Here is a 27,965-nt window from a genome sequence, read left to right as displayed (position 1 = left end):
GCTCGACCATGTGATCACTGTATGGACAAAGGATCCATTAAACCAGTGGTTCTCCTTTAGACCCGTATTTGATAAGATGCAGTCTATCTGATAGGACTTACTTATTCCACAACTGTCTATACTAGACTGACATTAACAGTGAACAGTATGAGACCTATGGACAGAATACTCATACATTCTTTCAATGGGCTACCTTTAAGCAAATTAAATTAAATTAAATTTAAATTTAAATAAATATTCCCATTTTTTTCTGGGGACATTCTGGTATCCCCTCAGGGGCCTCTGGGGGTCCCCAGACCCCAAGTTGAAAATTGCATTACATCAAACGATACAATACATATCAATATAAGCACTGAGATTACATTTGTGTTTGTTATAAATGCTGTAGAAACACTTTTTTTCTCATTCCAATGTCAGGTGTAGTCTACACAGGTAATAGGGAATAGTGGGGCCAAAAGACATCCTTGCATGAGAATTGAAAAGTAGGGTAACAAATATCACTTTAAATTAAAAAAATATTAGATGTTATTCAAACGTAATAAATCAAAATGTTATCTTAAACGAAAAATGTAACGAGCTATACGTTTTGGGACGTTTTTCCACCGGTTCGGCTCCTGTTTGTGGTTTCATGTCGCTTCCACCAGTACTTCAAGCGTAGTGTTCACGTGCTGCATTCCACCGATGTAGCAACGTCTTTGATTGGTTTAGACAAGATTCCTCTCATCGCTGTGTCCAATCAGCATCCTTGTTTTATCTAGTTGGAGGCACGTTTCCTCCCCCTGTCTGGGCTTGGAAATGACAGTCTGAGAGAGAGAGAGAGAGAGAGAGAGAGAGAGAGAGAGAGAGAGAGAGAGAGAGAGAGTCTGCGCTGCTGTGTCCGAGAAACGGGCAACAAGTCTGTTAGAGGGAAACTGTGAATTAGAAAAATAAAGGCCGAAGTACGACTGTTTGGATTAAAACTAGCACTTTGAGCTGGATTGAGCCGCGGAAGGAGTACGTGGACGAACAGAGTGAGTATTCCAGTGGTTTCGGTGTGGTCTGAAGAGGCTTTGTTATCAACAGGTGCTGCAGGAAGGAGCGAGCTAGTTAGCTGCTAACATTAGCTTGAGAAGTCAAATTAACCCATAGTTGCCGAATAAAGTAACTTTGTGAGGGTGGTTACTCACTAAACTGATGCCAAAGTTTATACCATCTGAGGGCCCTTTATTTCTACTGAATATGAAGCTAATTAGCTTGTAGCTCAGCTGCATATGGGTTACTTTCATAGTGGAGCTGGCTAACCAAAACACAGCTAACGATACTCACTCAGTGCTAGCTGACACTCCGCCCTGTCAAATCCCGAAAGAAACTCTTATGTACAGTTAACGTTACATTCTGACTTTATGTGAATTTGTAATTGTTTAAAGTTACAACTGAGGACTTAAGTTAGTTTAACTCGCGTTTTGTCACCATTAGTGGGTTTTATCCCACAGTGTTGATTAATGTTACAGTGTTTTATTAATGACTTACTGTCTTCCTGCTATCAGGTAGGATGCTAGTTTTCAGTCAGTGTCCAGGCTACCAGAAGCTGAACTCCACTTAAAAGTTAAAGATTTAAGGTGTTCTGTGCTTATCAGAACAGCCATAAGCCCGCTGTAATAAGAAGTCAACGCTATCTATCAATCGAAACTGGCCAATTTCTGATTCAATATAGATATGTGTGCCTTCAGTATGCAGTTTAAGAACAAATCTGTAACAGCCAAAGTTTTCAAATGGAGAGACTTTCGATCTTATCTATTAGAGATAGAGAACGGTATGTATTGGCCTGTGTCAGTATCTATGTATGCCAACACAAGATTACACCAGTACTAATGAAAGCAGTAATAATGGCTCTTTCTTCCTTTTCCTTTGTTTCCATCTGATTTAAAATCCCCACATCGGTCAGGGTTGTCAGGGATCCTTAGAAGACTTTTGACAAGTCATAAAAATGTATTGGATTAATGACATTATCATTGCTTGTATTTTCAGTCAACATGTTTTTGTGTAGAAGTTGTATCGATCAGTTCCAGTGTGAATGTAAAATGGGTATTAAATTGCATTCATAATGGTCTTATTACATTTAATAGGGATGCACAATATGGATTTATCAGCCATAATTTAATTATCCCGATTATTTATAATAATAATAATTATATAATAATTCCCATTATCAGACGATAATTTATTTGTCCAGATAATTATTGTTCATCCCTAAAATGTACCCTCTTAAAACCTGCAGCAACCCTGGTTACTGTCAGTCAGCAGACTGTCAATGTATAGCAAAATGTTACAGTATCACACAGCTGGTGAATGTTTTCTTTGAGGTAACTCCATGGATCAGGGTGAAAAGCCTACGTTGTGTTTCTCTGATACTAAGATTTTGGCTGGGATGCAAACAAGGAGGATAAGTTTGAATAAATACAGACAGCGATGTACAGACAGGAGGAGAAAGGCAAACATGTTTCCTAATGGCTGTATCATCAGTCAGGAGGTACTGTCTTGAACAGCACTGACACTGAAACGGCCTACTGTCAGTGAATGCTTCTCTCTTTGCTTTGTCATGATGTATGCCTGAGGCTGTGGTGGGGGATTTGATTATAACACAATGCCGCATTGGCAGTTTTCTGACACAGCTGCTCATGTAGCCAGGTGTGTGGCAAGGAAGTAACTTTGAAGAAGAACATTGTTATCTTCAGTATTACAGTATCACTGACTGAGATGCCTGATACAAGAATGTAGGAGTGAAACCATCACATCCCATAATGCTGTGGGTCAGCATAGCTGCAACCTGCTGATAGGATTCAGTGGAAATACAACATGGCTTTGTCCATCACAGTGAAAGTGCAAAATGCCCCTATCAAGGGTTACAAATTACTAATTATTTCCATTATTGATTAGTCTGTTGATCATTTTGTCAGTTAATTGATTAGTTGTTTGGTTCATAAAATGTTTTATTTAATTTAAAAAAAAATTATGATCACTGCTTCCCAAAGCCGAATGTGTCCTCAAATGTCTTGTTTTGTCCACAATCCAAAGATATTCAGTTTACTGGCATAGAGGACAAACATTAACATTTAAGTAGCTCAAAATGATTAATCAGTTATTATTATTGTTGACAATTCATTGAGTAGTTGACAACTAATTTATTAATCGACCAGTTGTTGCAGTTCTAGTGCCAACTGGTGAAAGAGAGCACATAATACCCAACACACTGAGACGATCAAAGGTATTAACAGATTTATTTTGTGTTGCAGGTGATTCTTTATAATCCGTTGTAGTTCTGAAACACTGAATGACAGCATAAAACTGAAAAAAATGTTTGTTTGTTGCTTGCAGCCCAAAATTGGTCGGTTTACATATTTTGCAGTGGCATACAGTTGTTTAAGACATTAAAATGTGACTTTCTACACTGTACATATTGAAAAGTGACTAATACCAATAAGGGCCCTACGAAACCTGGGCTTGTCAAACCTGTCCTGCATGCTGCTGCTGCAATACATTTCCTACGGTGAAAGCTTAACAGTTACTGACAAGTTTGATTATGTCTACAGATGTTGGTGCAAACTCCATACTGTGGCAAAGACTGTATTTTAAATAGAGGTGTGTGTGTGTGTATTAGTGGTTCATATGCCACTGACAGGTTTGAACTTGAGCCCAACATAAGTTCCTATGTAATATTCCCTGTTGCTTTTACCAGCAGGAATATCTAGCTAGCCAAGTGACCGTAGCTTCCCTTACAGGCTGGCAGCCTGAGCTGCAGGTGCATGCGGTTCATCGCCTACAGCTGTATAGTTTAGTGAATAGGACAGTATGTGAACACCCTGGCACTCTAAAACCGAACTGACCTTTAGATAGACTCTACTGCCAGGTATAAGGTCACATCGCTATGGTGACAAGGTCAAAGCTGACTTTTACGGACACGCACGTACACACACAGTGAGCTAGTGAAGCAGAGAGGTGAGGACAGGCACATTGGGCCACAGGCCAGCAAAATACAGAAGTCCTCTGTTCTCTGGAATGCTCCCTCGCTCACTCTGGATCTCTGGCCTGATTGGGACTCAAAGTTAGGCTGCTGCCCAATCCAAATGTGTCACCGAATCAGGATTAGACTTACACTGGGGCTGATATTATCACCTGGTCAGTGTCGTCCACCTCGGGTACAACAAAGGTTCCTTCCTTCCTGGTCCTGGCTATGGAGTGCTTTAATTCTAGCGCGCTGTTTGAACATTTGCTAAGCAGTTTCAGGCTGTCAGTCAGTCAGCCTCAGTCAGCAGAAACAATAGTCACACACATTTTAAGGAGCTGCTTAGCCTGGCTTTCAGTACAGTTTAAATATTGACAAACTAAACGCTGTTTCTGAGGCTGTTCCACCATTCAAAACATTAAAAATAGATTATGTAGTTTTATTTTAAACCTGCTGACTAATGGTCAGGGCTCCAGAGTGCGACCAAATCTTTTAAGAGTGCGACTAACAATTTTTCTAGGTCGCACTGGTGCACCTGACAATGCCCGGGTGAAAACGTAAATTCATTTCGCAAGCACATCATCTCTCTGTGTTCTCCTCTGACCGAACTCACACACTCATGGTAGGATCATATCGTGTTCTAAACCAATAAGAGACGGAGCTTGGGCGGGTCTTTGCCTCTGATTGGCTGTGGTCTTGTTTTAGTTTGAAATGTTCAATTTCAGTTCAGTGAAGCACTTTAAACACTATATTTTTCTTTTTATATATAATTGTGCTTCAAACAAAGACAAGCATTTCTCTACACCTTATTCTTGTTTAAAAATCATTCACATTATATGAAAGTTATGGAGAGCGATAAAAAGGTGACCTTATGGCGTTAAAGGCGACGCAATGAAAAATTTGGGTGCACCTAAATTTTGTCCTAAAAAGTTAGGCGCACCAGTGCAACCAATGCACATTTAGTCTGGAGCCCTGATGGTGATACAGCCAAATTAGATATCCCCCTGATATTTCTGAAGGGTGTGGTGGACAGATTGATAATTCTACGAATATGTTTCCATCACTATTTATTGCACCATTACTTTACTTTACTTTAAGTATGATAACCTTTTTTTTTTCAGGATGTTGATGAAAGATTATTGAAATCTGTCATATCTAATAATCTTTTCCTATTCAGTACATTATAAATGACTTCAAATATTTAAATAGAAACCCAGCTTATGTCTGTATCCCTGCCCCCTCTCTCATTTTGGCTTTTTTTTCTCTTTGTCTGGTACAGGGTGGTACAGCCCTTTTTAAGAACGTGTGTGTGTGTGTGTGTGTGTGTGTGTGTGTGTGTGTGTGTGTGTGTGTGTGTGTGTGTGTGTGTGTGTGTGTGTGTGTGTGTGTGTGTGTGTGTGTGTGTGTGTGTGTGTATTTTGGTGTGTACTGTTAAACACAAGATAAGAGGCAGCTCTGCTTCTGCTCCCAATGACAATCACACACACACACAGACTGACTGCTATACTCTCTTTGTTTCAGGTAAAGTTGGTTGCTGTTAAAGAGTTGCAGGAACACTGTGCTTTGTGCTACATAAACTCTTAAATTGCACACACATTATATGTATTTAGCCTGATTTTAACCTAGATTTGGTTGCCCCTGAGTCATTTTAGAATTGGGTCAAATTTCTGCCAGAACTCGTGTGGTTTGATGTGCAGTTTCACAGCGGCTGACTGATTCCCTCAACAGTCAACAATCTGGTTGGATTTCTGGCAGGTCCAAAGTTTTGGTCAAGTTGAGAAGTTCCAGGGCCTGATTTCCATCATGGCTGCTGCCAAAGATCGGTTAGAAACTGCACTGAGCTTGTTTTAATATTATTGGAGTGTTTTTTTAGCATGCTGTGGCTTTAACTGTAATCCTCACTATGCTGTGACAAAAAATACACCAACAAACCAGCACAAAGTGACTCAGCTTTTGTTCCGGATGTAGTTTGAATAAACTTTATGGGAAATGTCGATGGACAAATTTAATCTGTGTTTATGTTCAGAGTAGGGCTGGTTACCGAACTCTGAAACTTTTATGGCACCGACCGAATTGAGTATTGAAGAATGCCTTGTGATTCAGTACCACATTTTGATAGCTAAAGTGTAAATCCCATCAATGTCAGTGCACCAATAAGCACGCAGCAGGCTGTCACGCGTCGTAGAGGCATGCAGCAAAAACACCACAGCTGCTTATCTGCACAGATAAGTGAACTTTGTGCTGCCTGTCAGCTAGCCAGTGCAGCTAACCTGTGTCTGCTGCTCAGTGAGTTCGTTCACCACACTGTCCACCGGGATGGAAGCCACGGCGCATCCTCTCCTCGCCACTTGGGGATGAATAACCAGGAGAGCATTTCTGGCGGCAAAAGTTGACACGAAAAGTTGAGCTGCTCCTCCCCACAAACTGAGAGGTCTCACTCTGCCACTATTTCCCTATACTGCGTCACCCATACAATCATTCCCTGCTTCTTCTTTGGATTAGACAGACTAGGTTCTACACTATGCTAGACACTGGTGTATCATTTATATTTTTTCTATAGCACAGTACAGTTATCTATCAGTTTCTTTATTTGAGTCTAGTGTGTGCCCAGCTTTATTAGCTCTCTTTCTGCCTTTTTCTCGTTTAAATATGTATGTTTGTGTGAATATCACTCTTGCTCCTCATCTTTATTAGGATTATGGCTGCAATAACTGATGTAAATCTGTTGATTATTGTTTAAATGATTGATCAGCAATAGAACCTAAGCCACTGCTGTACTTTTGCCAAGACAAATAACAACGCACTGCACTTGCTGCTGGTGTAGTTACACATACCAGGTTTGGTTTTCCTGCCCTCAGAAGAAGCCAGTTTCATTGTTACACAACATAAAGAAACAAATTCCTCACTGAGATAATCCTCTACAGTAAACATCAAGCCTGAGTTTACACATCAGTCCTGCTTTACTTTGTCATGTCAATCACCTGACACACACAGGAGGAAAGTCCTGTGAACTCTCCTCCAGGAAATAATAGTCCTATTACAAAACATGTCGCCATATAAGCTTCATCATCATGTCCATGGTCTTAAATAACCAGATTATCTTACCTGTTTTATAATGTAAACTAGGTATAGGAAGTTATAATGGTTGAGCCTGTAATTTACATACACAGCGCTGACTGGGCAGTTATGTTCTCTGATCTCACTATACTGCCACATGATGTAGTTCATTTCCTGAGTGACTCGTTGTTTTTCTCATTTAACTCTGGTATCTTGTTAAATATTGTAGAGAACTGGCAATCCGTTGACGGTGCAGGTTTTCCTCTGTTTTGTTTGAGTACTTTTATGGAGTTGAGTGGAGCAGAAAACAAGTTTCCCACAGGATTCAAAACAACTAGAACTGGATATCTCCAGGTTGACGCATCAGCGCGTCAGACAACATTTGCATAAAGTTGAATCTTTTTCACATTCCCTATTTTGCACTGTTAGGTGACTTTTGAGTCTTGAGTTTCACTGGGCAACACCAGGATGTTATTTCAAGGTTCAATTCACAATGAAAACCATCCTGTCACACCGCCTGTGTTTGAGTCTGTATGTGTGAATGGGGGGTTACAGTCCTAAAATGTTATTTTTCTCAGAAAAGTTGTATCTTAGTCCACAACTCCAGGCCAACTTGGCCTAAAACTGCTGCCAAAAACTGCAGCCTTATAATGCTCAACTTTAAAAAAAAAATAATAATTTTGTTTTGACTTTAATAAAAATAGATATATAGCAGATAATTTCAGTGTCACAGTATAAAGCCATTTAAACAGACTGTAACTTGAAGAAGTAAAACTGAATCACTAGATCTTTTGTAGTGTTCCCAAGCCTTTACTGGGAGATCTTTTTGTTTCCCATAGCCTTGCCTTGAACTGTTGCCTCAGCAAGACACACATGCATACACACATTCATACATGCACACCAGGGGGTAAGCTGGGGCAGCAGATGGTGTTGAGTGTATGTGTGTGAGTTGAGGGGGGATCGTCATGTTAGATTATAGCTTATCAACCCGGTGTGTGTTTCTTCAATATTGTGTAGGCCAGCAGGTCCTCAGATAAAGGCTTATTTAAGTGAGTCACTGATCTGAGGGCAGGGATCCAGTAGGAATCAGCCATAACACAGGATTTTCCAGCCTAACTGGGTGTGCCTGCCTCATCCTTTTCCCCCACATCTACAGCACATTCAACCAGAAACACTGATCTTTCAGTCAGAATCTATGGATCACTACTCCAAGTAGGTCACGGCTCTGTTTCTGCTAGCTTTCCACATCATTGGAACAATAGTATTTTAATGAGCCTGTCTCTCAGTAGGAGAAAACACAACTATTTAGCTTGGGCACTTGCTTGTTAAGTGGCTTCATTTACATGTACGGACAGTGCCACTCTCAACCTGTCTCTGTGTGCAAAAACCAACACTCTGGCTCACCTGCCATTGTAAAAGCCAAAGTATGTAATACATGTCTTATAAAAGGCATTTGGCTAATTTTCAGTGTTCTTTTATATAAACAATCAACAGTTGCTCATATATACACATTTGACAGAACATCATGGTTCTACATTTTGATGCCATCACTTTGTGTAAAAAAAAGTGTAACATGCAGTCAGACAGCTGTTGTGCTTTGATGTGATTTTCTCTAATTCAGAGTGAGCGCAGTGGACAGCAGACACACACCAAAGGCTGTAGATAACTGAGATACGCCTTTGTCATTTTAATGTAATTTGTGTTAATTTCAGGCCCTGACCCGGTTACTCAGGTAACAGCTGATGTCAACATCATAACTGGGATGGAATCACCCTGGAAACCTCATATTCCAGTTGTAGCATTAAGATGCTGGTTCTCTACCTATTAAACAGGTTGCTGTGACGTGGAAACAGCTTCACAGTGCGTGCACAAACTTAAGCTGGCTCAGTATAATGGGTACATTCAAATGTCAACCAAAAAGGTGCCCCAAATCATTACTACTTACTAATTCTGATCATAATTCTGCATTGTGTTTACACTGGAAAAGGGAAGATTATACTTACTAAAGCCAGTATGCATGGTAAAAATTGATTTGATTTTGTGGGTGTTTTTTGTAAAAACTTATCAGGCATATTTCAGAGCAGATAGGAGGAACAGCACAGGTAAAAGTAATACCGTCACTGATGGCTCTGTTCCTAAGTGTCTCTGTTCACAGCAGCCATTTTGACATGAAATAGTAGGGTAAACACGAGTGTTTAAAACACACAAGTGTTACCAATGACACAAACTAAGGCTCTGTTCCATTCAGTGTAGCAGAGCCTTTCCAGTGAGCCAACATGCAAAATAGAAGCACTCTGTCTCTGTTTTACCTGAATGGAACTGTGAAAAAAGTCTATACCTGGTACTGACATATCAAAATGGAATGCAGCCAGCATGTTATTAATTACACCTGTGCTTTCCCTACTCAAACTACAGTCAAAATGTCTGCTGTAAAATGGCCTATAGAATACATTCTGTGTACAATTGGTGTGTAATATGTAAGGGTTAGAGTGAGGTCGATGTGCATCAAACACAGTGTTCACATGATTCCTGAGAAGAGGTCTAATTGGCGAATGAAAGTGAAAAAGTCTGTGTTAGTAGTGGACTTTGGTGTGTTGGGGCTTTATGTGAGTATAAGTTTGTTTTTAATGGACTTTATCTTTCTAAATGTTCAGCTGATATTACCAACTGTTATCAATTTTTAAAGTTACATTTTTTTTATTTAAAGTTAAATTAATTTCAGAGAAGCATTTAAATATCTCAGGTTGGTCTTTTGGGAACCTGCTGATCCCCCGTTTGTTCCTCCACCTGTGTTTAAAAGCACCTGCTACCACTCAGTTAAATAGGAACTCCTTTCAACAGAGACTCAAACAGAGTCAGAGCTTCACATCTACAGCTTAACTTGAATTAGGTACTAACCAGGTGCTAACCCATGTCCATGGTCCACTTCCACTGCATGAAGTTATCCTCACATGCTCAGTCCAGGCTGTTAAATCTGTTTTTAGGAACTTGTAATCCATCAGGATGATTTCCAGTGGTTTGTTTTCCTTGCTTGAGGCCCCTGAATGAGTTTCTACAGCCTCATTTTTATCCCCACTGTGTGCTGTATCCCTCATTGTGGTTTAATGTTTGTTGTTGTAGGAGGAAGGCTGACTCCTCACTGAAGGGCCTTCATCACTGTTTTATGGCTCCACTGGCTCTGAGACAGAAACCTTCTCTCCCGCTTCTTTCGCTTCCATTCACCTGCTACTCATTTTAATACTTTCATTACTATTTTGGAGACTCAGACTGGAAGATAGTTATCTTTTGACCTCATAAACCTAAAAATTCTAGACAGACAAGACTGGAAAGCATTCCAAGGCTCATTGACATAACCTCAAAACTGGTATTTTGCGTAAGCATTTTAAATGTATTCTACGTCCTTTTGGATTGGAAAGTTGGATCTAGAGAATGTTTTAACACCGGAAAACAAGTTTAATGTTTATACTGATATTTGTCATTGTTGACAGTAGGCTGAAGGAAGAAAGGGTGAAAATGTCACATAACGAAACCTTCTGCAACAGTAAATAGTAACATTTGCACAAGCCTTAGGAGAATGCTGGTGTCTGAATACCACTGGTTTTATGTGATATGTAGTTTCAGCCTCATGTTAGCTTATGTATAGAAGAGTGATCCCGATCAGTTCCACACAGTGTGGCTACAGTTGTTAAATAGATAAAAAAAAAGGTTCTCTGGTATCTGAGTCAGAACTGGCAGAGAGAAAGTGGGATTGTGTGTACCTCCTTTTTAAAGTAGCTGGACTGGTAGCAGTGGTATTGTTACAGTGATAATATTGCACTGTTCCTCCCAACGTTTCAAGGCCTCACGGTGACCGGTGCAGTGAGAATGTAAACGTAGTGTGTTTTGATCACTGACTCAGGCATACACACACACACACACACACACACACACACACACACACAACACACACACAAAACCCTTCCCCCATCAGTGGAATTTTGTTCCCAGGGCTGCCTGGCATTCCTCACTGCTGCATCATGGGACCTCTGCCGTGCGTGCGGGTGTGTGTGCGTGCGTGCGTGCGTGTGTGTGCGTGGGTGTTTGTGTGTACAGTCCTGCTGGTAAGAGATAGCATATCAAGCATGCTGTTGTTATTGTGGCGCTGCAAGATAAGGCATCCATCCATCTCTCACCTGTTTATTTTTACCACCTCTCCCTCCCTCCATTCATTTCTACCTTGCTTTCCCTCTCTTGTCCCTCCCTCTATTTTGTCATCCATCCTCTCTTCCCTCCCACCACCTCCCTACATAGTACTCTCTCTCTCTCTCTCTCTGTGTGTGTGTGTGTGTGTGTGTGTGTGTGTGTGTGTGTGTGTGTGTGTGTGTGTGTGTGTGTGTGTGTGTGTGTGTGTGTGTGTGTGTGTGTGTGTGTGTGTGTGTGTGTGTGTGGGGCAGGGGGACCACCCGGCTGCTGACGAAGCCGTTGTCATGGTTATGGGTGAAGAGGGGGGCTGTGATGACGTCGTTGTGCCTTAAACACTAAAGAGAGAGGTAGAAATGACTAAGATAGAGAGAGAGTGACGGTGTCTTAGATGTTGTTAAACTGGTCTGTTAAGTGCACCAATGAATCGGTCGGCCCCCATTTTCCATGGTGTACTGTCAACCAGTAAACCAGCTGCTCATTAGTACACTAACTAGGTCAGGCTGTGAACCAGCAGTCAGTTTATAAAGCAACAAGTAAACCAGTTAGGACACTCAGTAAATCAGTCACTGAGCTAGTAAACTACTCAGATGTTATGAGCAGGCAGTCCGACCACCATTAAAGGAGCATTCTTATTTATAACAAGAATATTTTTGGTAGTTTTGGCCATTTGGAAGAAGAAGCTCTTCACACAGGTTTGAACTGAGGCGGGGTTCAATTTTTTAAAAAAGTGACGTCATTTGAATGCAACAATTAGAGCTGAATTAGAGTTAGCAGCATCGTGATGACACTTGTGTGGTTGTTTACTTATGTCAATCAAATCTGATCAAACCACACCAACACAGTCCTGATGAAGTAGATCAGCTGTGTGTTTTTTACTAACTGTCAATAAACTAACCAAACTTTAAATAACTATTTAATGTTATCGAGAAATACTGGAATTTGACTTGAAAATGAGTCAACTTAGGGGCTATAATTTCTCTTGTTGACATGTCACAGTGGGCTCATGTGTAAGTAAAAAAAAAATGAAAGGTGGCCGAACTCCATTTAGTGAAGCTCCTGGTTTTGTGTATGCTAGCTCACTGGGCCTACTGGGACACTGGAATAAAGCCATTTTTTATGATTATTGTAATAATTAATAACATTGTATTCACCAAGTGAATTGCTTACATCTAGGAGCACTGCAACATTGCTTTTCTGTCAGTAAAAGTAATCAGTTAGTAAGCTGATGTACCAGTTCATCAGTTAATTAGCTAGAACATACACCAGTCAGTTGTGTGGTTTGCTTTAAGCGTTGGTGGTGAGCATCATGTGTTAAAGCCAGTTCTTTACACAGACCTTGTTGTTTTTTGTGGTGTGCTTACTCATACCAGAGTGTAAACAAATGATATCAGGGCACCTGTCTTCCGATCCATGTTGGAGGAATGTTAGGAGGCAGAATGTCACCAGTCAAACTAAATTAATGACATCACTTTCCTGCTTTCTCCACAGGTGAAGGTATCATGGCCACCCCGTTTGCGGAGCTGCCCTCCTAGAATTGCCTGATACATAGAGATACATACCTGCGCATCCCTGGAATCCACACAAACACACCCACCTTTTACTCGTGGTGTGTGAGGAATGACAACCTCCCATCTGAACGGCCATGTTGCTGGGGAGGGAGGAGGTGGAGGAGGAGTAGGAGATGAAGAGCTGAGGGGAGGACAGCAGCACCGGGAAATGGCCGTCGACTGTCCGGGAGAGCTGGGTAGTCGAACGCTACCGGTCCGACGATCTGCGCAGCTGGAGAGGATACGACAGCACCAGGTATGCACACACACACACACACACACACACTTGATTATTTATAAAGTACATTTAAGAACAGCTACGGCTGATCAAATTGCTAGTAAGTGCAAAACAACAATCTAAATAGACTAATGAGAGTAAAATTAAAAGACCAGCGTGCTATGTCACAATCACTACCCAATGTCAGCACATCTTTGTGCCAGCTGACTTCACAAGAGCTTACAGCAGTGGTGGAACACACTGAGGTGCACACTGTTCTTTTTAACTTTACTTTGCAGGTTAGGAATTTGGATGCAAAACATATGATGAAATTCAGTTTCCCGCATATAGGCCTTACTTTAGCGGGACGCCCAGGTTTAGTAACTGTAGCAAAAGTATATTTTGCGACCTGCTGTTTTTATCCGACCAAGAGAACAACGCCATCCATGACTGATTAACTTGTGGACAACCTCCTATACGGTTTACTGACAATTGCACACGCTCTGCAGAGAAACACAGAAAGAGAGAGAGACGTTCTCTGTTATTATGTTAGAAGTTGAAGAGCTGAAGGACCAGGTAACGCAACAGTGACCAGTGAACACACCTGGTCGATGCCAATGTAATTTGGTACCACATTGGTTTCGATGTCATTAACAACAAGCCTCCTCCACACGGCTCACCGACTGTTGTGCAAACAGAATAGCAGGTGGAACTGAAGGGAAAAGCAAGGTGAGCAGATTAAAGTGGTTTGTAGTAAACACTCAAATAAGGTGGAGAATTAAGTTGAATTCAAATGGTAAAATAAGAAATAACCTACTAGAAATAGGGCAATGTATTCTTTCAAATGTTTTCAAGCAGCAAAAGACAATAAATGATCTGAACCTGTAAAACTCACTTCTGCACCTGTAGTGGAGACTCTGCTATAAATCAGGAGACCTGTTATAGGTGCCTCTGTGTCACCATCTTGCTTCAGAAAGCCAAAAATATGGTTTCATATGAGCTCAAACAAACGAACTACCCAATATCAGTGAGGTCTAGACAGCAGAGCTATTTTTCTCTATGTTCCATTCTCGGGTAGACAGTTTATTTGCCTCAGCCCAGCTGATGGAAACAAAAGGATTTCAGTCAGCTCAAAAAATTAAGAAGACTATGCAAAGGAATTAGGCATAATGATGTAAATAGTGCATCGAAGTTAGGAGCACATTAACAGCTTTTTAAAGAGGTCTGTGATGCATTTATTTGTCTGTGTGTGTGTCAGGAGGATCTCCGTCGCCGTAGAGAAGAGGAGGGTCGGCAGCTGGACCTGAACGCATCGCTCCGACTCAGGAAGCTCTCCCAGCATCCCCACATCGGCATCGACAACCCCACATTCCTGCAAGACTCATACACACCACAGCAGCCAGCACTCGGCAGCCAGCACACACACGCTCTGCTGGGTAAAACACACACACACACACACACACACACACACACACACACACACACAGACACACACAGACACACACACACACACACAGATGAGAGTAGAACTCCAGATGTTGTGGGGGGGCATAAAGAAGTAGAGGTGAGAGAGATGTTTTATAAAATTATAAAAGATAATTGAAATTTTAAAAAAGGAGGGAAGAAGAGGAAAAATAAGGTGGGGGGAGAGAAAGCTGTCTGGGAGAGAAAGGAATGTAAGGAAGACATCAGGGAGGGAATTCCTCAGGGAGGGAGAAAGGACATGAGAGGCTCTTGAGCGCGACTTAATTAAAACTTTGTTAGGGGTGGTAATGTTGACACACACACCATTACACAAACAGGAACTTACGATGTAGAACAAAAGGCTTGACTAGGAAATGAGATGCAGTCTCTCACGCATGTTAATCTGAAGCTGGGACAAACGGTCTCCTGCCATCATCTGATACTGAAGTAAAGCTCTCCTTTTAGACCTCTTTTGTTTTTGCTTTTATGGAGGTTGATATGTAAAAGTCAATGGTTATTCATGTGAACGCATGTGTTTTTCTTGCAGAGTTGGAGGAGTTGCTGCTGTCACTGAAGCAGGTCCGGGGCTGCCTTACCGACCAGCAGAGTCAGAATGACATAGAGCTGGTTCTTGCACTACTAAACAAGGTAATATAGAGGGAATTAGACAGACAGGGCTCAGTATGTGATTGTGAAATTTTTCAAGACTCTCTGGCCTTCGAGGTAAAAGGGATTCACAAAGACGAGGCAGCGTCATCACCACTGTCTAGGGCCGGAGCATCCGTGACAGCAGGGGCCTCACAAGGTTCCGACAGTTGGAATGAAGGCTTCAGTATGGGAGACAGGGCTGGAGGCTATAGATACACTAGACAAATATTTTTGGAGCTGAAGCTACTGATGGGCCAGCTTTTATGCCGTTATTAAATATTCTTAAGTTGGATATTCTTATGCCCGAAGCCAACAAATAATTCAGTGTTTTTCCTGGAACATTGTACCCCTTTTCAGGGTCAAAAAGCCTTGAATGGCCCTTTCAGAAACATTCTGTGTATTTCAAGTAAAGGAACCTAGTTTCAGTTCTGGTTCCTGTCCCATAGTGGAATTTAAAGTACTGAATATTGGTTTGCTTAAGCTCCAGCGTCTGATTGGTTATAAGAGAAACACAAGTTTTTAGCAAACACAGCAAGAACAGTATTATTGTAGCAGTGGTGTCTGGTACAGTTGTCTTTTAGGATTATTAACTATACAAATATGACACCAATAAACACAAAGCTGATATTTCAGGTTTTGGCTTTCTGTCCAAAAGAACAGTTTTACTCTCCAGGTTACTGTGTAGCATTACAGTTAAGAAGCCATCATTGTGTCACCCTTAACCGTCTTTGTGGTCACTCATTTTAAATAAAATTTTAGTAGAGCTTCAGTGATTAGTAGACTGATTGACTATTTGATCACCAAAAATCTATTGGCAACTATTGTGATAATTGGGCTCTACATTTTAGCTGATCACACAGTGCAGCTGCTGTCATGAACCTATATTCAGGTTTGTTTTGTCAGACAAAGTGGCAACGTCTCAGTGTAGCAGTGCAGGAATTACGGTTGGTCAACAGGTAGCATTTACAAGCTCAGATCAGTTCACTGTTTATGGTGCTTGTTCAGTTGTCTGACAACAGAAACGCAAAAACAACTTCATTGTGAGTTGTACTGAAGCACAGTGTGAGTGATCACATGAAGCTGAGAATCGCCATTAGCACAGCAAAGAGTTAAACCTGCCTCAACTTTTCCCACAACACAATGCAAAATGTTTTGTCAATGCACTGCTTTGTCCAATTGCATAGATGAAAACGCACATCTCTGGTGGATCACTTCGTTATAGTAACTGCATAATTGTCCTTTTTACATGGCGGTCATTGTGACAGTGGATAACGGAATTTCTTGAGAAATCCTTCCTCTAAGCATTTTCAACCACTGTTCAGTCACTATGGATCGATTACTCAGATTGGCCTTCCTGGTTCATATTTCATCATTTTACTGTGCCTGATGGCTGTGAGGCAAGATGTTGTTGTTTGCCGAACAAGAAAGGAAGAAAGAAGATTAATAATTAAAAATGATCCTAGTATGGACACAAACAGTTTTAGCATTTTTAGATTCAGCTGTCTTAATTAGAGATACACTGATCTATAAACTAATACAAACTGATTGCAAACTCCAAACTGTGTTTGCAGCTACACAACTGTATTCATTCTGTGATGGGAGTTGTACAGTCATGGTCAAGCCAACAGTCTCACTCTGTTGTATCTATTGAATTTTCAGTTTCTGTTTGATTAGCAGCAAGTGAGGCGGCAGCATTTCTTTGTTCAGTCATTATTGGCCAGTTATCAGTGCTTGTCCCGACTACACTGTTCTTCTGTTTATTTCCAAAAGACCTGAGATAGACTGAGAAAGACCTAGTAGACACTCGCAGTTCAAAAACAGATGGAAATGGAAAAGCTTTCACAAATACTGTATAAACTGAAACAGTCAGTAATAGTATAGTATTATATTTTATTGCACTTTGATTTCACTTGTAAATGTAAGTGCTGTGAGTGGAATGTGACAGAACATGTTGGTGTCTCTTTGTTCCCCTGTAGTCTGACTTCCAGTCAGCACTGAAGATCCATAATGCGGTGGCCTCCAGCATGCACCGACCCTCTCCTCCATACCCACACACACAGCAGGCACTTCCGCTGGCCATGGAGGTAATATATACACTAATCCAAATGAGTTTTATTTCAAATAAATGTTGACGTTCATCTGACAGAAGGCTAACACAGTCTCACACACACACACACACACACACACACACACACACACACACACACACACACACACACACACACACACACAAAAGTGACAGTCCAGGTCATTGGGTGTCTAATAACGGGGTTGGAGACAGAGCAGCTCTGTTCCGCATCAATTAGAGCTGAAACACCAGTGCTTACACTGCATCTACATACACACACTTTTTACATATACACACATACAGTCATTCCTGCCAGCTCTTTTATTCTGTGATCATATTTTTAAACAGCTGCCTGTTTAACACATGATACCAAGGTCAGTTGTAGCTCAGACTTTATTTAATTCATCAAAAAGAATAATTCTACTTTACTAATTTGTAAAGCAAAGAAGAGACTCTAACTCTGCAAAGTTAGATTGTTCTTTAGTTAGTTAATACGATCAATGCTGCAATTATGTTTCTGCCCCAGTGTTGAGTTGGCTAGCTGTAAGAGCTATTCATGGCTCATTTCAGTGGAATCTCATTAAAGAGCAGCACATTATTTCTGCTCCATGTTGGCCTCTTGGCCCCCTGCCCTGTATTTGGCTGGTCTGTACTGTATTCCCAGAAACATGTTCTTTGTCTTTGATGATACAGTGGAAAAGAAATGGTACAAATACTCACAAAGTACTGAAAATACCTTAACACAGTTCAACTCCAGCTCATTGGCAGACTGAAACAACTTTAAATACTTTCACATTTTGAAATTTCACAGTTGTCATTTAGAGCGTAGATTGTTCCTGACACTTTTTTCTATGCCTTTCATATACATTGTTATTCCATCATGTTGTCATCATCATGGTGTCAAAATCTTCATCCTTGTTTCTTTGTCTATCCATGATCAACTGTTTGAATCTTAACTCCCAGTTTTTTTTGTTTTTGTTTTTTTAGTTAGCTCCCCTCATATTGCTATCGATACCAATATCTAATTTCCTTCCATTTTTTCCTGTTAAAGGGGAGTTTTTCCTTTCTTTACCTGTGAATCGAGGGTATAAGGATAAAGAGTGTCGTATACAAAATATTGCGATACTTACGTGTATCAATATTTTCTTACACCCAAATATATTATAGCTATGGTAAAACTGCTCATGATGACACCAATGAGGTTTTATGTTGTCATGGTTTCAGGTCAGGAATCTCATCCAGCCAAGTCAGAACAAAGAGGGACTCGAACTACACAGCCTGCTGACAGATACACACATCCAGGTAGACACACACACACACACACACATACATGCACGCACGCATGCACGCGCACACACACACACACACACACACACACACACACACACACACACACACACACACACACACACACACACACACACACACACACACACACACATACATGCATGCACGCCACACACACACACACACACACTCACATACATGCACGCACGCATGCACGCGCACACACACACACACACACACACACACACACACACACACACACACACACACAAAGCTGTATTAGCAAATAAACAAAATAATGTCATGTGACTGTCACTGCCCCAGTCCTGTATCCGAGTTGTGCGTGTGTGTGTTTTGCAGTCATTGCTCCTGGCCCATGACAGCATAGCAGAGAGGGAAATGCAGCCTGAGCCTCTGCCCGCCCAAGGAGAAACACTGACCCAGTGGGGAGGGGAGACTGTCAAGATAGTTCGCATAGAGAAGGCCCAAGACATACCTCTGGTAAGACCAACACTCACTCACTCACTCATAATCAAGGAGAAGGCCACTACATACAGAGCTGACATCCTGTTGCCCCCAGGTGCTCCATTTTCCTCCCTCAGTCAGATTAGGGTAATTGGGGTGAATGTGTGAAAGGTAGTATGTCTATATAAGGCAGTCTGTGATGTCCAGGTCTCCATCTGCCTCTTGACTGATGTGAGCCTGAATCAGCTCCTGCCCCTCTGACCCTGTACTGGAAAAGTGGGTATAGACAGTTAACATGATACAGGATAAAAAGAAGCTCAGCTGAAATAAATAGCAGTTGGAAAATAGTTGCAGCTACAAAGGAACCTCAAGCATTTTGTTCCATCACTTGAAACACATCATCTCATACAGTATGACGAGTGCATGGCCCAGAACAAATTTCCCCCCAGGGATCAATAAAGTATTTCTGATTATGATTCTGAAAAAACATGACAGACACACACTAAAATGAAATTCACATTTCACACAGATGTATAAGTCCTTTACAGTCCTTTACTGCCCCAATCAACAACTAAAGCCTTAGTGTTTTCTTCCCTGGGGGCCAATGTCCATATTTGTCCATCATTCCACTGCCTTCCTGTGTGTGTTCTGTAGGGGGCGACCGTTCGTAATGAAATGGACAGTGTGGTGATCAGTCGTATCGTTCGAGGGGGAGCAGCTGAACGGAGTGGACTCTTATCAGAAGGAGATGAAATACTGGAGATAAATGGCATCGAGATCAGAGGGAAAGATGTCAACCAAGTCTTTGATATTCTTGTAAGTATATCCACGTGCACGTAGTTCACACAGCTCTTTGATGGAGTGATAAATAACTATATATAAAAATAGCATTTCTATAGATATTTTACTGTCCAACATGTCACTGATTTGTGATTTGAGTCAGGACTTTGTAGAATAGTGTCCTTTCTATTGATGGCAGTATTCACTGATCACACTTATTACACAGAGCGCAACAGCAAAAGAGCAAAAGGACCATGGCCTTAAATACAACGTTCAAATAATAGTCACTACAGTTCAGGTTATGGCAGTAAATAAATAAATGAAATAAAATGTGCTTTCTTCTTTTCCCGCTTTTGTATCTCTCTCTCTCTCTCTCTGTGTGTGTGTGTGTGTGTGTGTGTGTGTGTGTGTGTGTGTGTGTGTGTGTGTGTCAGGCGGACATGCACGGCCTCCTGACCTTTGTGCTCATTCCCAGCACTCAGAGCAAACCTCCTCCTGTCAAAGAGAATGTGGTGAGTTCAGTCGGACCAAACTTTCCATCAGAGAATGGATTAGAAATCGTTGACAAAAATGGGGTTTAAAAATGTCTTGATTATTATTTTTTTTGTCTCCTTTCTCTCCTGCAGGTCCACGTGAAGGCACATTTCGACTACGACCCGTCAGATGACCCCTACGTGCCGTGCAGAGAGCTGGGCTTGTCCTTCCAGAAAGGAGATATTCTTCACATCATCAGTCAGGCAGACCCTAATTGGTGGCAGGCCTACAGGGATGGAGATGAGGATAACCAGCCACTAGCTGGACTGGTACCAGGTACTGCTGTCTGTCTGTCTGTCTGTCTGTCTGTCTGTCTGTGGCTGGGCTCTTTTTTGTTCTTCTTGGGTTTTTGAGCATTTAAAGATTGTTAAGTCAAACCTTTGGAGCCTGTAACACTACACTGTATAAGCTAAACTTGTGTTGTGAGTGCTGTTTGTTTTCTCTCATATTCTCTATTTTCTTCCACAGGAAAGAGTTTCCAGCAGCAAAGAGAAGCCATGAAACAGACCATAGAAGAAGACAAGGAGCCTGAGAAGTCTGGTCAGTTCCTCTATGACACTACAACCTGGTGACTGTGTATGTGAATGTACAGAGGGACTACAAGAAATATATTAAATTGAGGGAGATTGTGAGGGGGGCCATTTTTTCCCAATTAGCTAACTTAGAGCAACCCTTAAGCCACCACCACACATACATATATACATTCCAAGATGAAATTGGGCTGTATTTCTCATGGCAAAATCAGATCATTGATTGAGTAAAATGTGTGTTACTGTAGAGTAAAGGCTGTCTGATTGTTTACAGGGAAGCTGTGGTGTGCGAAGAAGAACAAGAGGAAGAGAAAGAAGCTGCTGTACAACGCTCACAGGAATGATGGTATGACCTGTTTGTCTTTCTGTAGCTGGAGCTCAACTCTGGTGTATCTAGACTGCTGGTAGTGTAGTCAGGTGTCGCCCTGGATCACCAACTGTAAGGAAAGAGATGGAATTAGAGATAAATGTGTATTATTTCTCCAAACCATATTATAGTTCATATTTTAGTGTCATCTTACATTTGGATAGTTGCTACATGATCAAATAATTAATTTATCATAGGTATATCATGTTTGGGATAATTTCCTTGCTTTGTACATTCCAGCCTTTTCTCTTTCCTGTCATGTTTTGAAATCCTCTCTCTAACCAGTTTATCCCCATTATAACCCTGTTTCTTTCTCTCCATCGGTCCAGATGTTGACAATGAGGAGATCCTCACCTACGAGGAGATGGCTTTGTACCACCAGCCGGCCAATAGGAAGCGGCCGATTGCACTGATTGGTCCAACCAGCTGCGGGCAGGCTGAGCTTAGACAGAGACTGCTCAACAACCAACCAGAGCGCTTCGCTGGAGCTGTCCCTCGTAAGACTTAGACCGACACACGCACTGTACACATGCTTCTGTGTATTTGTGTGTAGTAACCTCTGTGTGTGTGTGTGTGTGTGTGTGTGTGTGTGTGTGTGTGTGTGTGTGTGTGTGTGTGTGTGTGTGTGTGTGTGTGTGTGTGTGTGTGTGTGTGTGTGTGTGTGTGTGTGTGTGTGTGTGTTGCAGACACCACACGGAGCCGTCGAGAAGGCGAGCTGAGTGGTCGAGATTACCACTTTGTGTCTCGTCAGACCTTTGAGGCAGAGCTGGCAGCAGGTATGATTTTATGTCAGTGAATTCCTCTCTCAGTGTCAGTTGTTTTTTTTTGATGAATTCCAGATCCATCAAAGGTCCACATGTAGCATTTTTCCATACACATCTGCTGGCGTAGCTCGACTCGGTTTGGCTCAGTGCACCAGCCCAGCACGGCAGGGATTTTAATCTCCATTACAACAGGGCTACCTGCTTGAATGTGTGTCTATAAGGCAGGGAGAGCAGCGATGGTCGAGAGAGCTCAAGATTGAATGAAGAGAGAGACTAAGGTTTGCAAGAACAAAGCAGTGAATCTAATAAATAAAATGTAATTTGCTGATTGTTTCACAGCAGTTAGTTCTAAAGCACAGATAAACACGGCCACCTTCCTCCCTGCAGCATGAAGGTGTTTTTATTGAAGAAAAGCAGCTGACTAAGTTCTGCTCCGTTGATAAACATTTAATTTCCTACAAATTCTTCTGAACTCAGTGTAGTATATACAGAACTGTGCTGCTGTCCTGTGCCTTATCAACTTCCGATCATGCCTTGTATCATTAGAATACAAGTTAAAGTGATTTCTCTGTCAATAACAAAAACAGTAATCCATAAAAAAAAAAATGTAAAAAAAAGGACTCAGGTGTAAGTTGTAAATTAAAGTTGTTGGAAGCAGACTTGAACACAAACTAACCAACCACAGGATTCTATGATGGCAGATTTTAAAAGCTAAACCACTAATAAATCATCTGCTGAATGTGAAGTCTATTCAGGAAGCAGTCTTATTATTGACCTGCATAAGCTATACAGATATTTATGCAAATTGTTTGGTAACACGTATGTATGCAAGTGGGTATTTTTCCCTGATTAATAGGTCAAAGCTGCTGTGCTTGTATCCTACTCTGTGTACCCTGTCAGTTCATTGAGTCCATTAAAAAATGTGTGACAGCGATCCCACAGTAATAAACCCTGAATCACTGGTGTACAAGATTCCTCCTGTTCCTCTTCTCTCTACTTATTAGTCATTATTCATAACATGCCGATTATTTCCAGTTTAATAATACTAATCATGCCTAGGATCAGTTATTTCCTCATAAAGAACATCAGTATAGCCAGCAGCAGTATTAAAATGCTGCATAAAGTTCAGTCAGTCACCACAATCTGATTTCCCCGTGTGGGTTTTGGTGATGATCCAATCAATGAGTTAGCTGTCCGTCTGTACAACTTCATGTTTACTCCTCTTGGTTTGTTTGTAACTGTCTGTGTGAACAAAGATCATACCAACTAAAATGCAACAATGTATCATTTTCCCCTTGGTCCCCAACAAATGAACCAAAATACATGTGTGAATTGTTTGATCCATGAACCATCGTACACCATCACTAACAGTGCTAGGGCTCCTTATATCCTTAGCGCACTGACTGTCTCCCCTCTCCATTTATCTACACATTTAGGTTGGATACAAAGTTACAGACACTGGTTATTTGTGGAAGACTCTTAGACTTGTGGACTTTTTATAAACTATTTCAAATGTTCATGAATGGTACCATCAAGCCTGAAACAAAGCAACAATAATGGCGTGCCTCGCTAAGACATGTAGTGACAGTATCATTAGCCTATAACTGAAGTGAGCAGAGACAGCCCAGGCTTCAAAGGCTTATGTATAATTTCCAGACTGGAATGAGAAAATGAAATGTTACAACATTACCAGTCATTCCTGGCACATCTAGTGCTATAAAAATAACAAAACTAAGCCAAAGTAATACACAGACTTCTTGTGTGGCTTCTCCCAGTGTGAAGAAATGATAGCATGTCAACACTTGAAACCAGTGTGACATTTTCCTCCTGTGTTCTTCCTCAGGAAAGCTGATCGAATCTGGTGAGTTTGAGAAGAACCTGTACGGGACAAGTACAGACTCTGTAAGACAGGTCATCAACACTGGAAAAATCTGTGTGCTCTGTCTGCACACACAGGTTAGTACACACACACACACACACACACATACACTCTTTCCACTAAAGAACATAGTTTAAAAAGTTGAATCCTAATGTATTTGTGTGTGTATGTGTGTGTATGTGTGTGTGTGTGTGTGCAGGCTCTAAAGGTGCTGAGAAGTTCAGACTTGAAGCCTTACATCATCTTCATAGCTCCGCCCTCCCAGGAAAGACTCCGAGCCCTATTGGCTAAAGACAACAAAAACCCCAAGGTTCCTGTCCAACTGTCTACACTATCTGTTTACACTCAGTCAAAGATAAATACCACTGCTGTTTGCCTCAATAATAATGTGTGTTTTGTGTGTGTGTTTGTGTGTGTGTGTGTGTGTGTGTGTGTGTGTGTGTGTGTGTGTGTGTGTGTGTGTGTGTGTGTGTGGTGCTGCGCGATGTGTGTGTGTGTGTGTGTGTGTTGTGGACAGCCGGAGGAGCTGCGCGATATCATCGAGAAAGCCCGGGAGATGGAGCAGAGCTGCGGTCACCTGTTTGACGCCGTCATCGTCAACCTGGACCAGGACAAAGCCTACAACGAGCTGCTACGACTCATCAACAAACTGGACACTGAGCCCCAGTGGGTGCCCTGCTCCTGGCTGCGCTGACAACACACACACACACACACACCAGTCATAGAGTAGACAGTGGAGTACACATTTCTAGACATTTAACTAACTGGAACATGAAATGCTGTGTGACAATTACAGCAGAGTATTAGAGCCACTGTTAGTCACAATGTTATGAGATAAAATGGAATTTTATGAGAAAATACAACTATACTGCAAAAAAAGAAAACGTAATGCTAAAATCATAATGCTACAAGATGAGAATGAGTACAACCATAATATTACAAAATAATTTTATGAGGAAAGGTCATACTATTGTGAAAATTTGTTTAAAATAACTTTTACAAAAAGACAAGTCATAATATTACAAAATAAAGTTTTGATTTCACCTGGAAAAAAGTAATAATATTATATAATAGTCATAATATTGCAGGGAAATGTGGTTTTTCTGGGAACAAAGTGCTGTGTGTTATGATAAATTGGATTGATTAGTACATCCTGACAGTCTTTATATTGATCCTGACTGACTGAGCTCAGTTCCACGCAGAGCATAATGTCCACTCAGCGTTCTGGCTGCCTGCCATAAAGCACACTGGACTACATTCTGATGTCATGAACATGTGTTCTGTGTGCTCTGTGGTCCAGCAGCTGCCTCTAGCACATCCAGCTGTGGGATGTATGCATCACCTAATTGGTTTCATGATATTAGGGTCCTTATTGATGAAAGCTATAACCTCAGGTCATCAATATTCCCTCAGTTGACACAGAAAAGCTAACTACTTTCCATTTTACAACTTAATTAACTTTTTGTAAATCTGTGACTTAATTCAGTTTGTTCTCAAAATTACCACCATGTTATAATACTTAAATATTACACATTTTCTGATGATAAAGTAGACTGCATTGTATCACTTGATACTATGAAAGTAGTATAGTAAAAAATATAGCTTTATCTTGAAGTATTTAAACTTTAAACTCAGAAAGTTACAACTTTCTTGTAATATTTTGACTACAACTACAACTTACAGTATTTGGACAACTTCAACAATAACGTAACATTTTCTCATGAAACTATGACTTAATTGTACGTCTGTAATCCCAACATTTATTTTATCTTCAGAATAAATTCTGGTAATATGACTTTACTCTCCACATTGTAATATTACAACTGTATCTCATTAATACACTAATTCTATTTTTATTCATAAAACTGCAACTTTATGTTAGTTCTTCTCATAAAATTCCGGCTTTATTCTTCGAGTACGGACATTTTGTCTGGATATCTCAGCTGCTATTGACCCTGATACTCTGCCGTAGTGTGGAGGGGAGACACTGAGCACACTATAAGCATCTTCTAGAATGTATTGACCTGGTGGCACTGGTAATGATAAATACATACAATTGAAAGTTTTTGTCTGTTGAGGAAACCCTCAACAAACTTATCTTGTGCCTAACTGGTCCATAATGTTTTTATTCAGCAGTGACATTTATATGATGCTGATCTCCTCCTTATCGTCACAGTTCTTAGTGAGAACAAAATATGGACCTGGAAACACTTTTTTTTAATCTTTTACTTTAAAAGTTCCTTCTCAGAAATATGGGGCGTCATTCCTGATGACTTTATCCTGTGATCATTTCAACCATTATGATTAAATATTTAAATTAAGACAGTCAATTATTTTATTATTATTTGAACTTTTTTGCTGTGCCGAGAATCAGTGTAAACATTTGATTTTTGTATTCCAGCTTCTTAATTTTTTTAAATTAAACAACTCCGGCTTGGCGCTGGTCCCGAGCACAAAACGTGTGCACGAGGCCCCTGGTGTGGAGTAAATGTGAAAATCACACACAGACACACGTCAAGTACAAATCCACACTGAGCCACCGCATTTATTGCTATGAAGAACACTCACTAACACGCATTGTGTACTTACTGTACACACCACAACAGTGCATTAGATGCTGACTGCCTCTGTACTGGGGAGCCTTCTGAACCCTGACTGACTGACTGACTGACTGACTGACTGACGGCTGGTTTCTCACCAGCACTGTACACTATTGCAATAAACACTAAAATAAAGGACACAGCACTTCCTGGCTGTCTTTCTGTCCCGTCTGATCACATTTGAGTAGAAATGAGCCTGAGGGGTGACGAAAAACCTGAAAGTTGTAGTTTTTAGTCGTGTTCCTGATCGGCACATGATGCTGCGTTTATTATTATATATTAAGTGTGCGTTTGTGTGTGTGTGAGTGGACGTATGTGTGCGTGTGTGTGCCTGTCTTTGAAGACGGTGAAGTATTATTGTGACCCGAAGTAGACCTGACACCATATCACTGTTATCACTGGGTAGAGCATTTATATATTTGTAATAATAAAAATAGATTTATGAAGTCCAGAAAGCACCAATAGGATTGCAGGTTTTGCCTCCCTGCCATTGGTCCAGGAGGAAGAGGTGGGTGTGGCTAAGTGGAATTAATTGTATTGAATGTAAAGTTTATTGATACCACTTCTTGTTTATCAGACATCACTTCTTCCTGACAAAATCTGCTTTTTGTATGAACATCACAATGAATAAATAAATAGATTGATTGATAGAAAATGACTGGCTGATTTCTTTGTGTAAAGGTTTCTTCAAATGCAGTTTTTCTCCAAAGAAAAAACCTAAAGTAACTCAAATAACTGAAAGACGCCGGAAAGTTTAATGGACTCCACATATTATTTGTCAATGAAGGTCTTTGCATCAAGTATAATGTGACAAAAATAATCTAATTATTGTAATGAGGGATCTGGCGTGTAGTAACCCAAAGAAGCCACAAGGTGGCACTGTTCTCTTGATTATTGATGCCATGTGTGGTCTTTGAAGTGGAACAATGTCTACTGCCATGCTGTACTCTTCCACATCCACCAGCAGCAACCAGAGCTTCGTTTCTACAAGTATCTGACTTTGCTCAAAGGAAACAGACCATCAGGTTCTGAGGTGCTGCTTTTATTTAGCAGCTCTGCTGTCGGCTACATGTTAGGTCTGGTTCTGGACATGAAGGTGGTAAACCTGCCCGTTTCCTGTCTGATCATGCAAAATCTAAAGCACACACTCTGTAATCGAGCAGAGTCTTCCAAGGAAATGACACATTTCTACAGGTCTGATCCACCCTCCACCCTTCACTCCCCCACAATGCTGTCAGACTGCACTGAGATCAGCATCACAACACCTCCCTCCACTTATTTCCCCATCAGATTCCTCTGTAAAGGTCAGGACACTTGGAGTGGACCAGAGGAGCATGTTCTCTGAATGGTTCACTTTACAAGGTGATAAAAAGTTCAAGACATAATGAAAAAGTCCAATTGTCACAGAGAAATACTTACATTACATTACATTGTAATTACATTACAACTTTATCATCTTTATTTGCTGGGTGTTTTGGTGGAAGTTCTTCATTTATTTCATTTTATGCCATCAGTTAGTGCTACTTTTCATGCGGCCTTTGTGTCCTTTTGATCTGAGCTCATCTTTGGTTTCCTTTTCAACCTGTTTGAACAG

At 41.0% G+C, this 27,965-nt stretch overlaps 1 protein-coding gene across 1 annotated transcript; it reads left to right on the top strand.

Moving 5' to 3' along the window:
• The first annotated feature begins 866 nt into the window (after window positions 1-866).
• On the top strand, window positions 867-27,026 carry pals1a (protein associated with LIN7 1, MAGUK p55 family member a). Its single transcript, XM_051396284.1, has 17 exons — window positions 867-1,010; window positions 12,710-13,024; window positions 14,244-14,421; window positions 14,997-15,097; window positions 17,074-17,181; window positions 18,390-18,467; window positions 18,813-18,953; window positions 19,572-19,733; window positions 20,132-20,209; window positions 20,324-20,507; window positions 20,700-20,771; window positions 21,036-21,107; window positions 21,458-21,625; window positions 21,815-21,904; window positions 23,736-23,848; window positions 23,971-24,081; window positions 24,289-27,026. The coding sequence occupies exons 2-17, from the start codon at window positions 12,839-12,841 to the stop codon at window positions 24,463-24,465; spliced, it is 2,019 nt and encodes a 672-aa protein (XP_051252244.1). The 5' UTR covers window positions 867-1,010; window positions 12,710-12,838; the 3' UTR covers window positions 24,466-27,026.
• Window positions 27,027-27,965: the final 939 nt, after the last annotated feature.

This window comes from Dicentrarchus labrax, unplaced genomic scaffold (assembly GCF_905237075.1).
Source record: "Dicentrarchus labrax unplaced genomic scaffold, dlabrax2021, whole genome shotgun sequence".
Taxonomy (NCBI): domain Eukaryota; kingdom Metazoa; phylum Chordata; class Actinopteri; family Moronidae; genus Dicentrarchus; species Dicentrarchus labrax.
This window is presented reverse-complemented; position numbering and strand designations above follow the sequence as displayed.

Coding starts and splice junctions, on each gene's coding strand:
- pals1a (XM_051396284.1), top strand. CDS start 12,839: ATGACAACCTCCCATCTGAACGGCCATGTTGCTGGGGAGGGAGGAGGT. Junction 19,734..20,131: donor ACCAAGTCTTTGATATTCTT/GTAAGTATATCC, acceptor TGTGTGTGTCAG/GCGGACATGCACGGCCTCCT. Junction 21,626..21,814: donor CTTCGCTGGAGCTGTCCCTC/GTAAGACTTAGA, acceptor TGTGTGTTGCAG/ACACCACACGGAGCCGTCGA.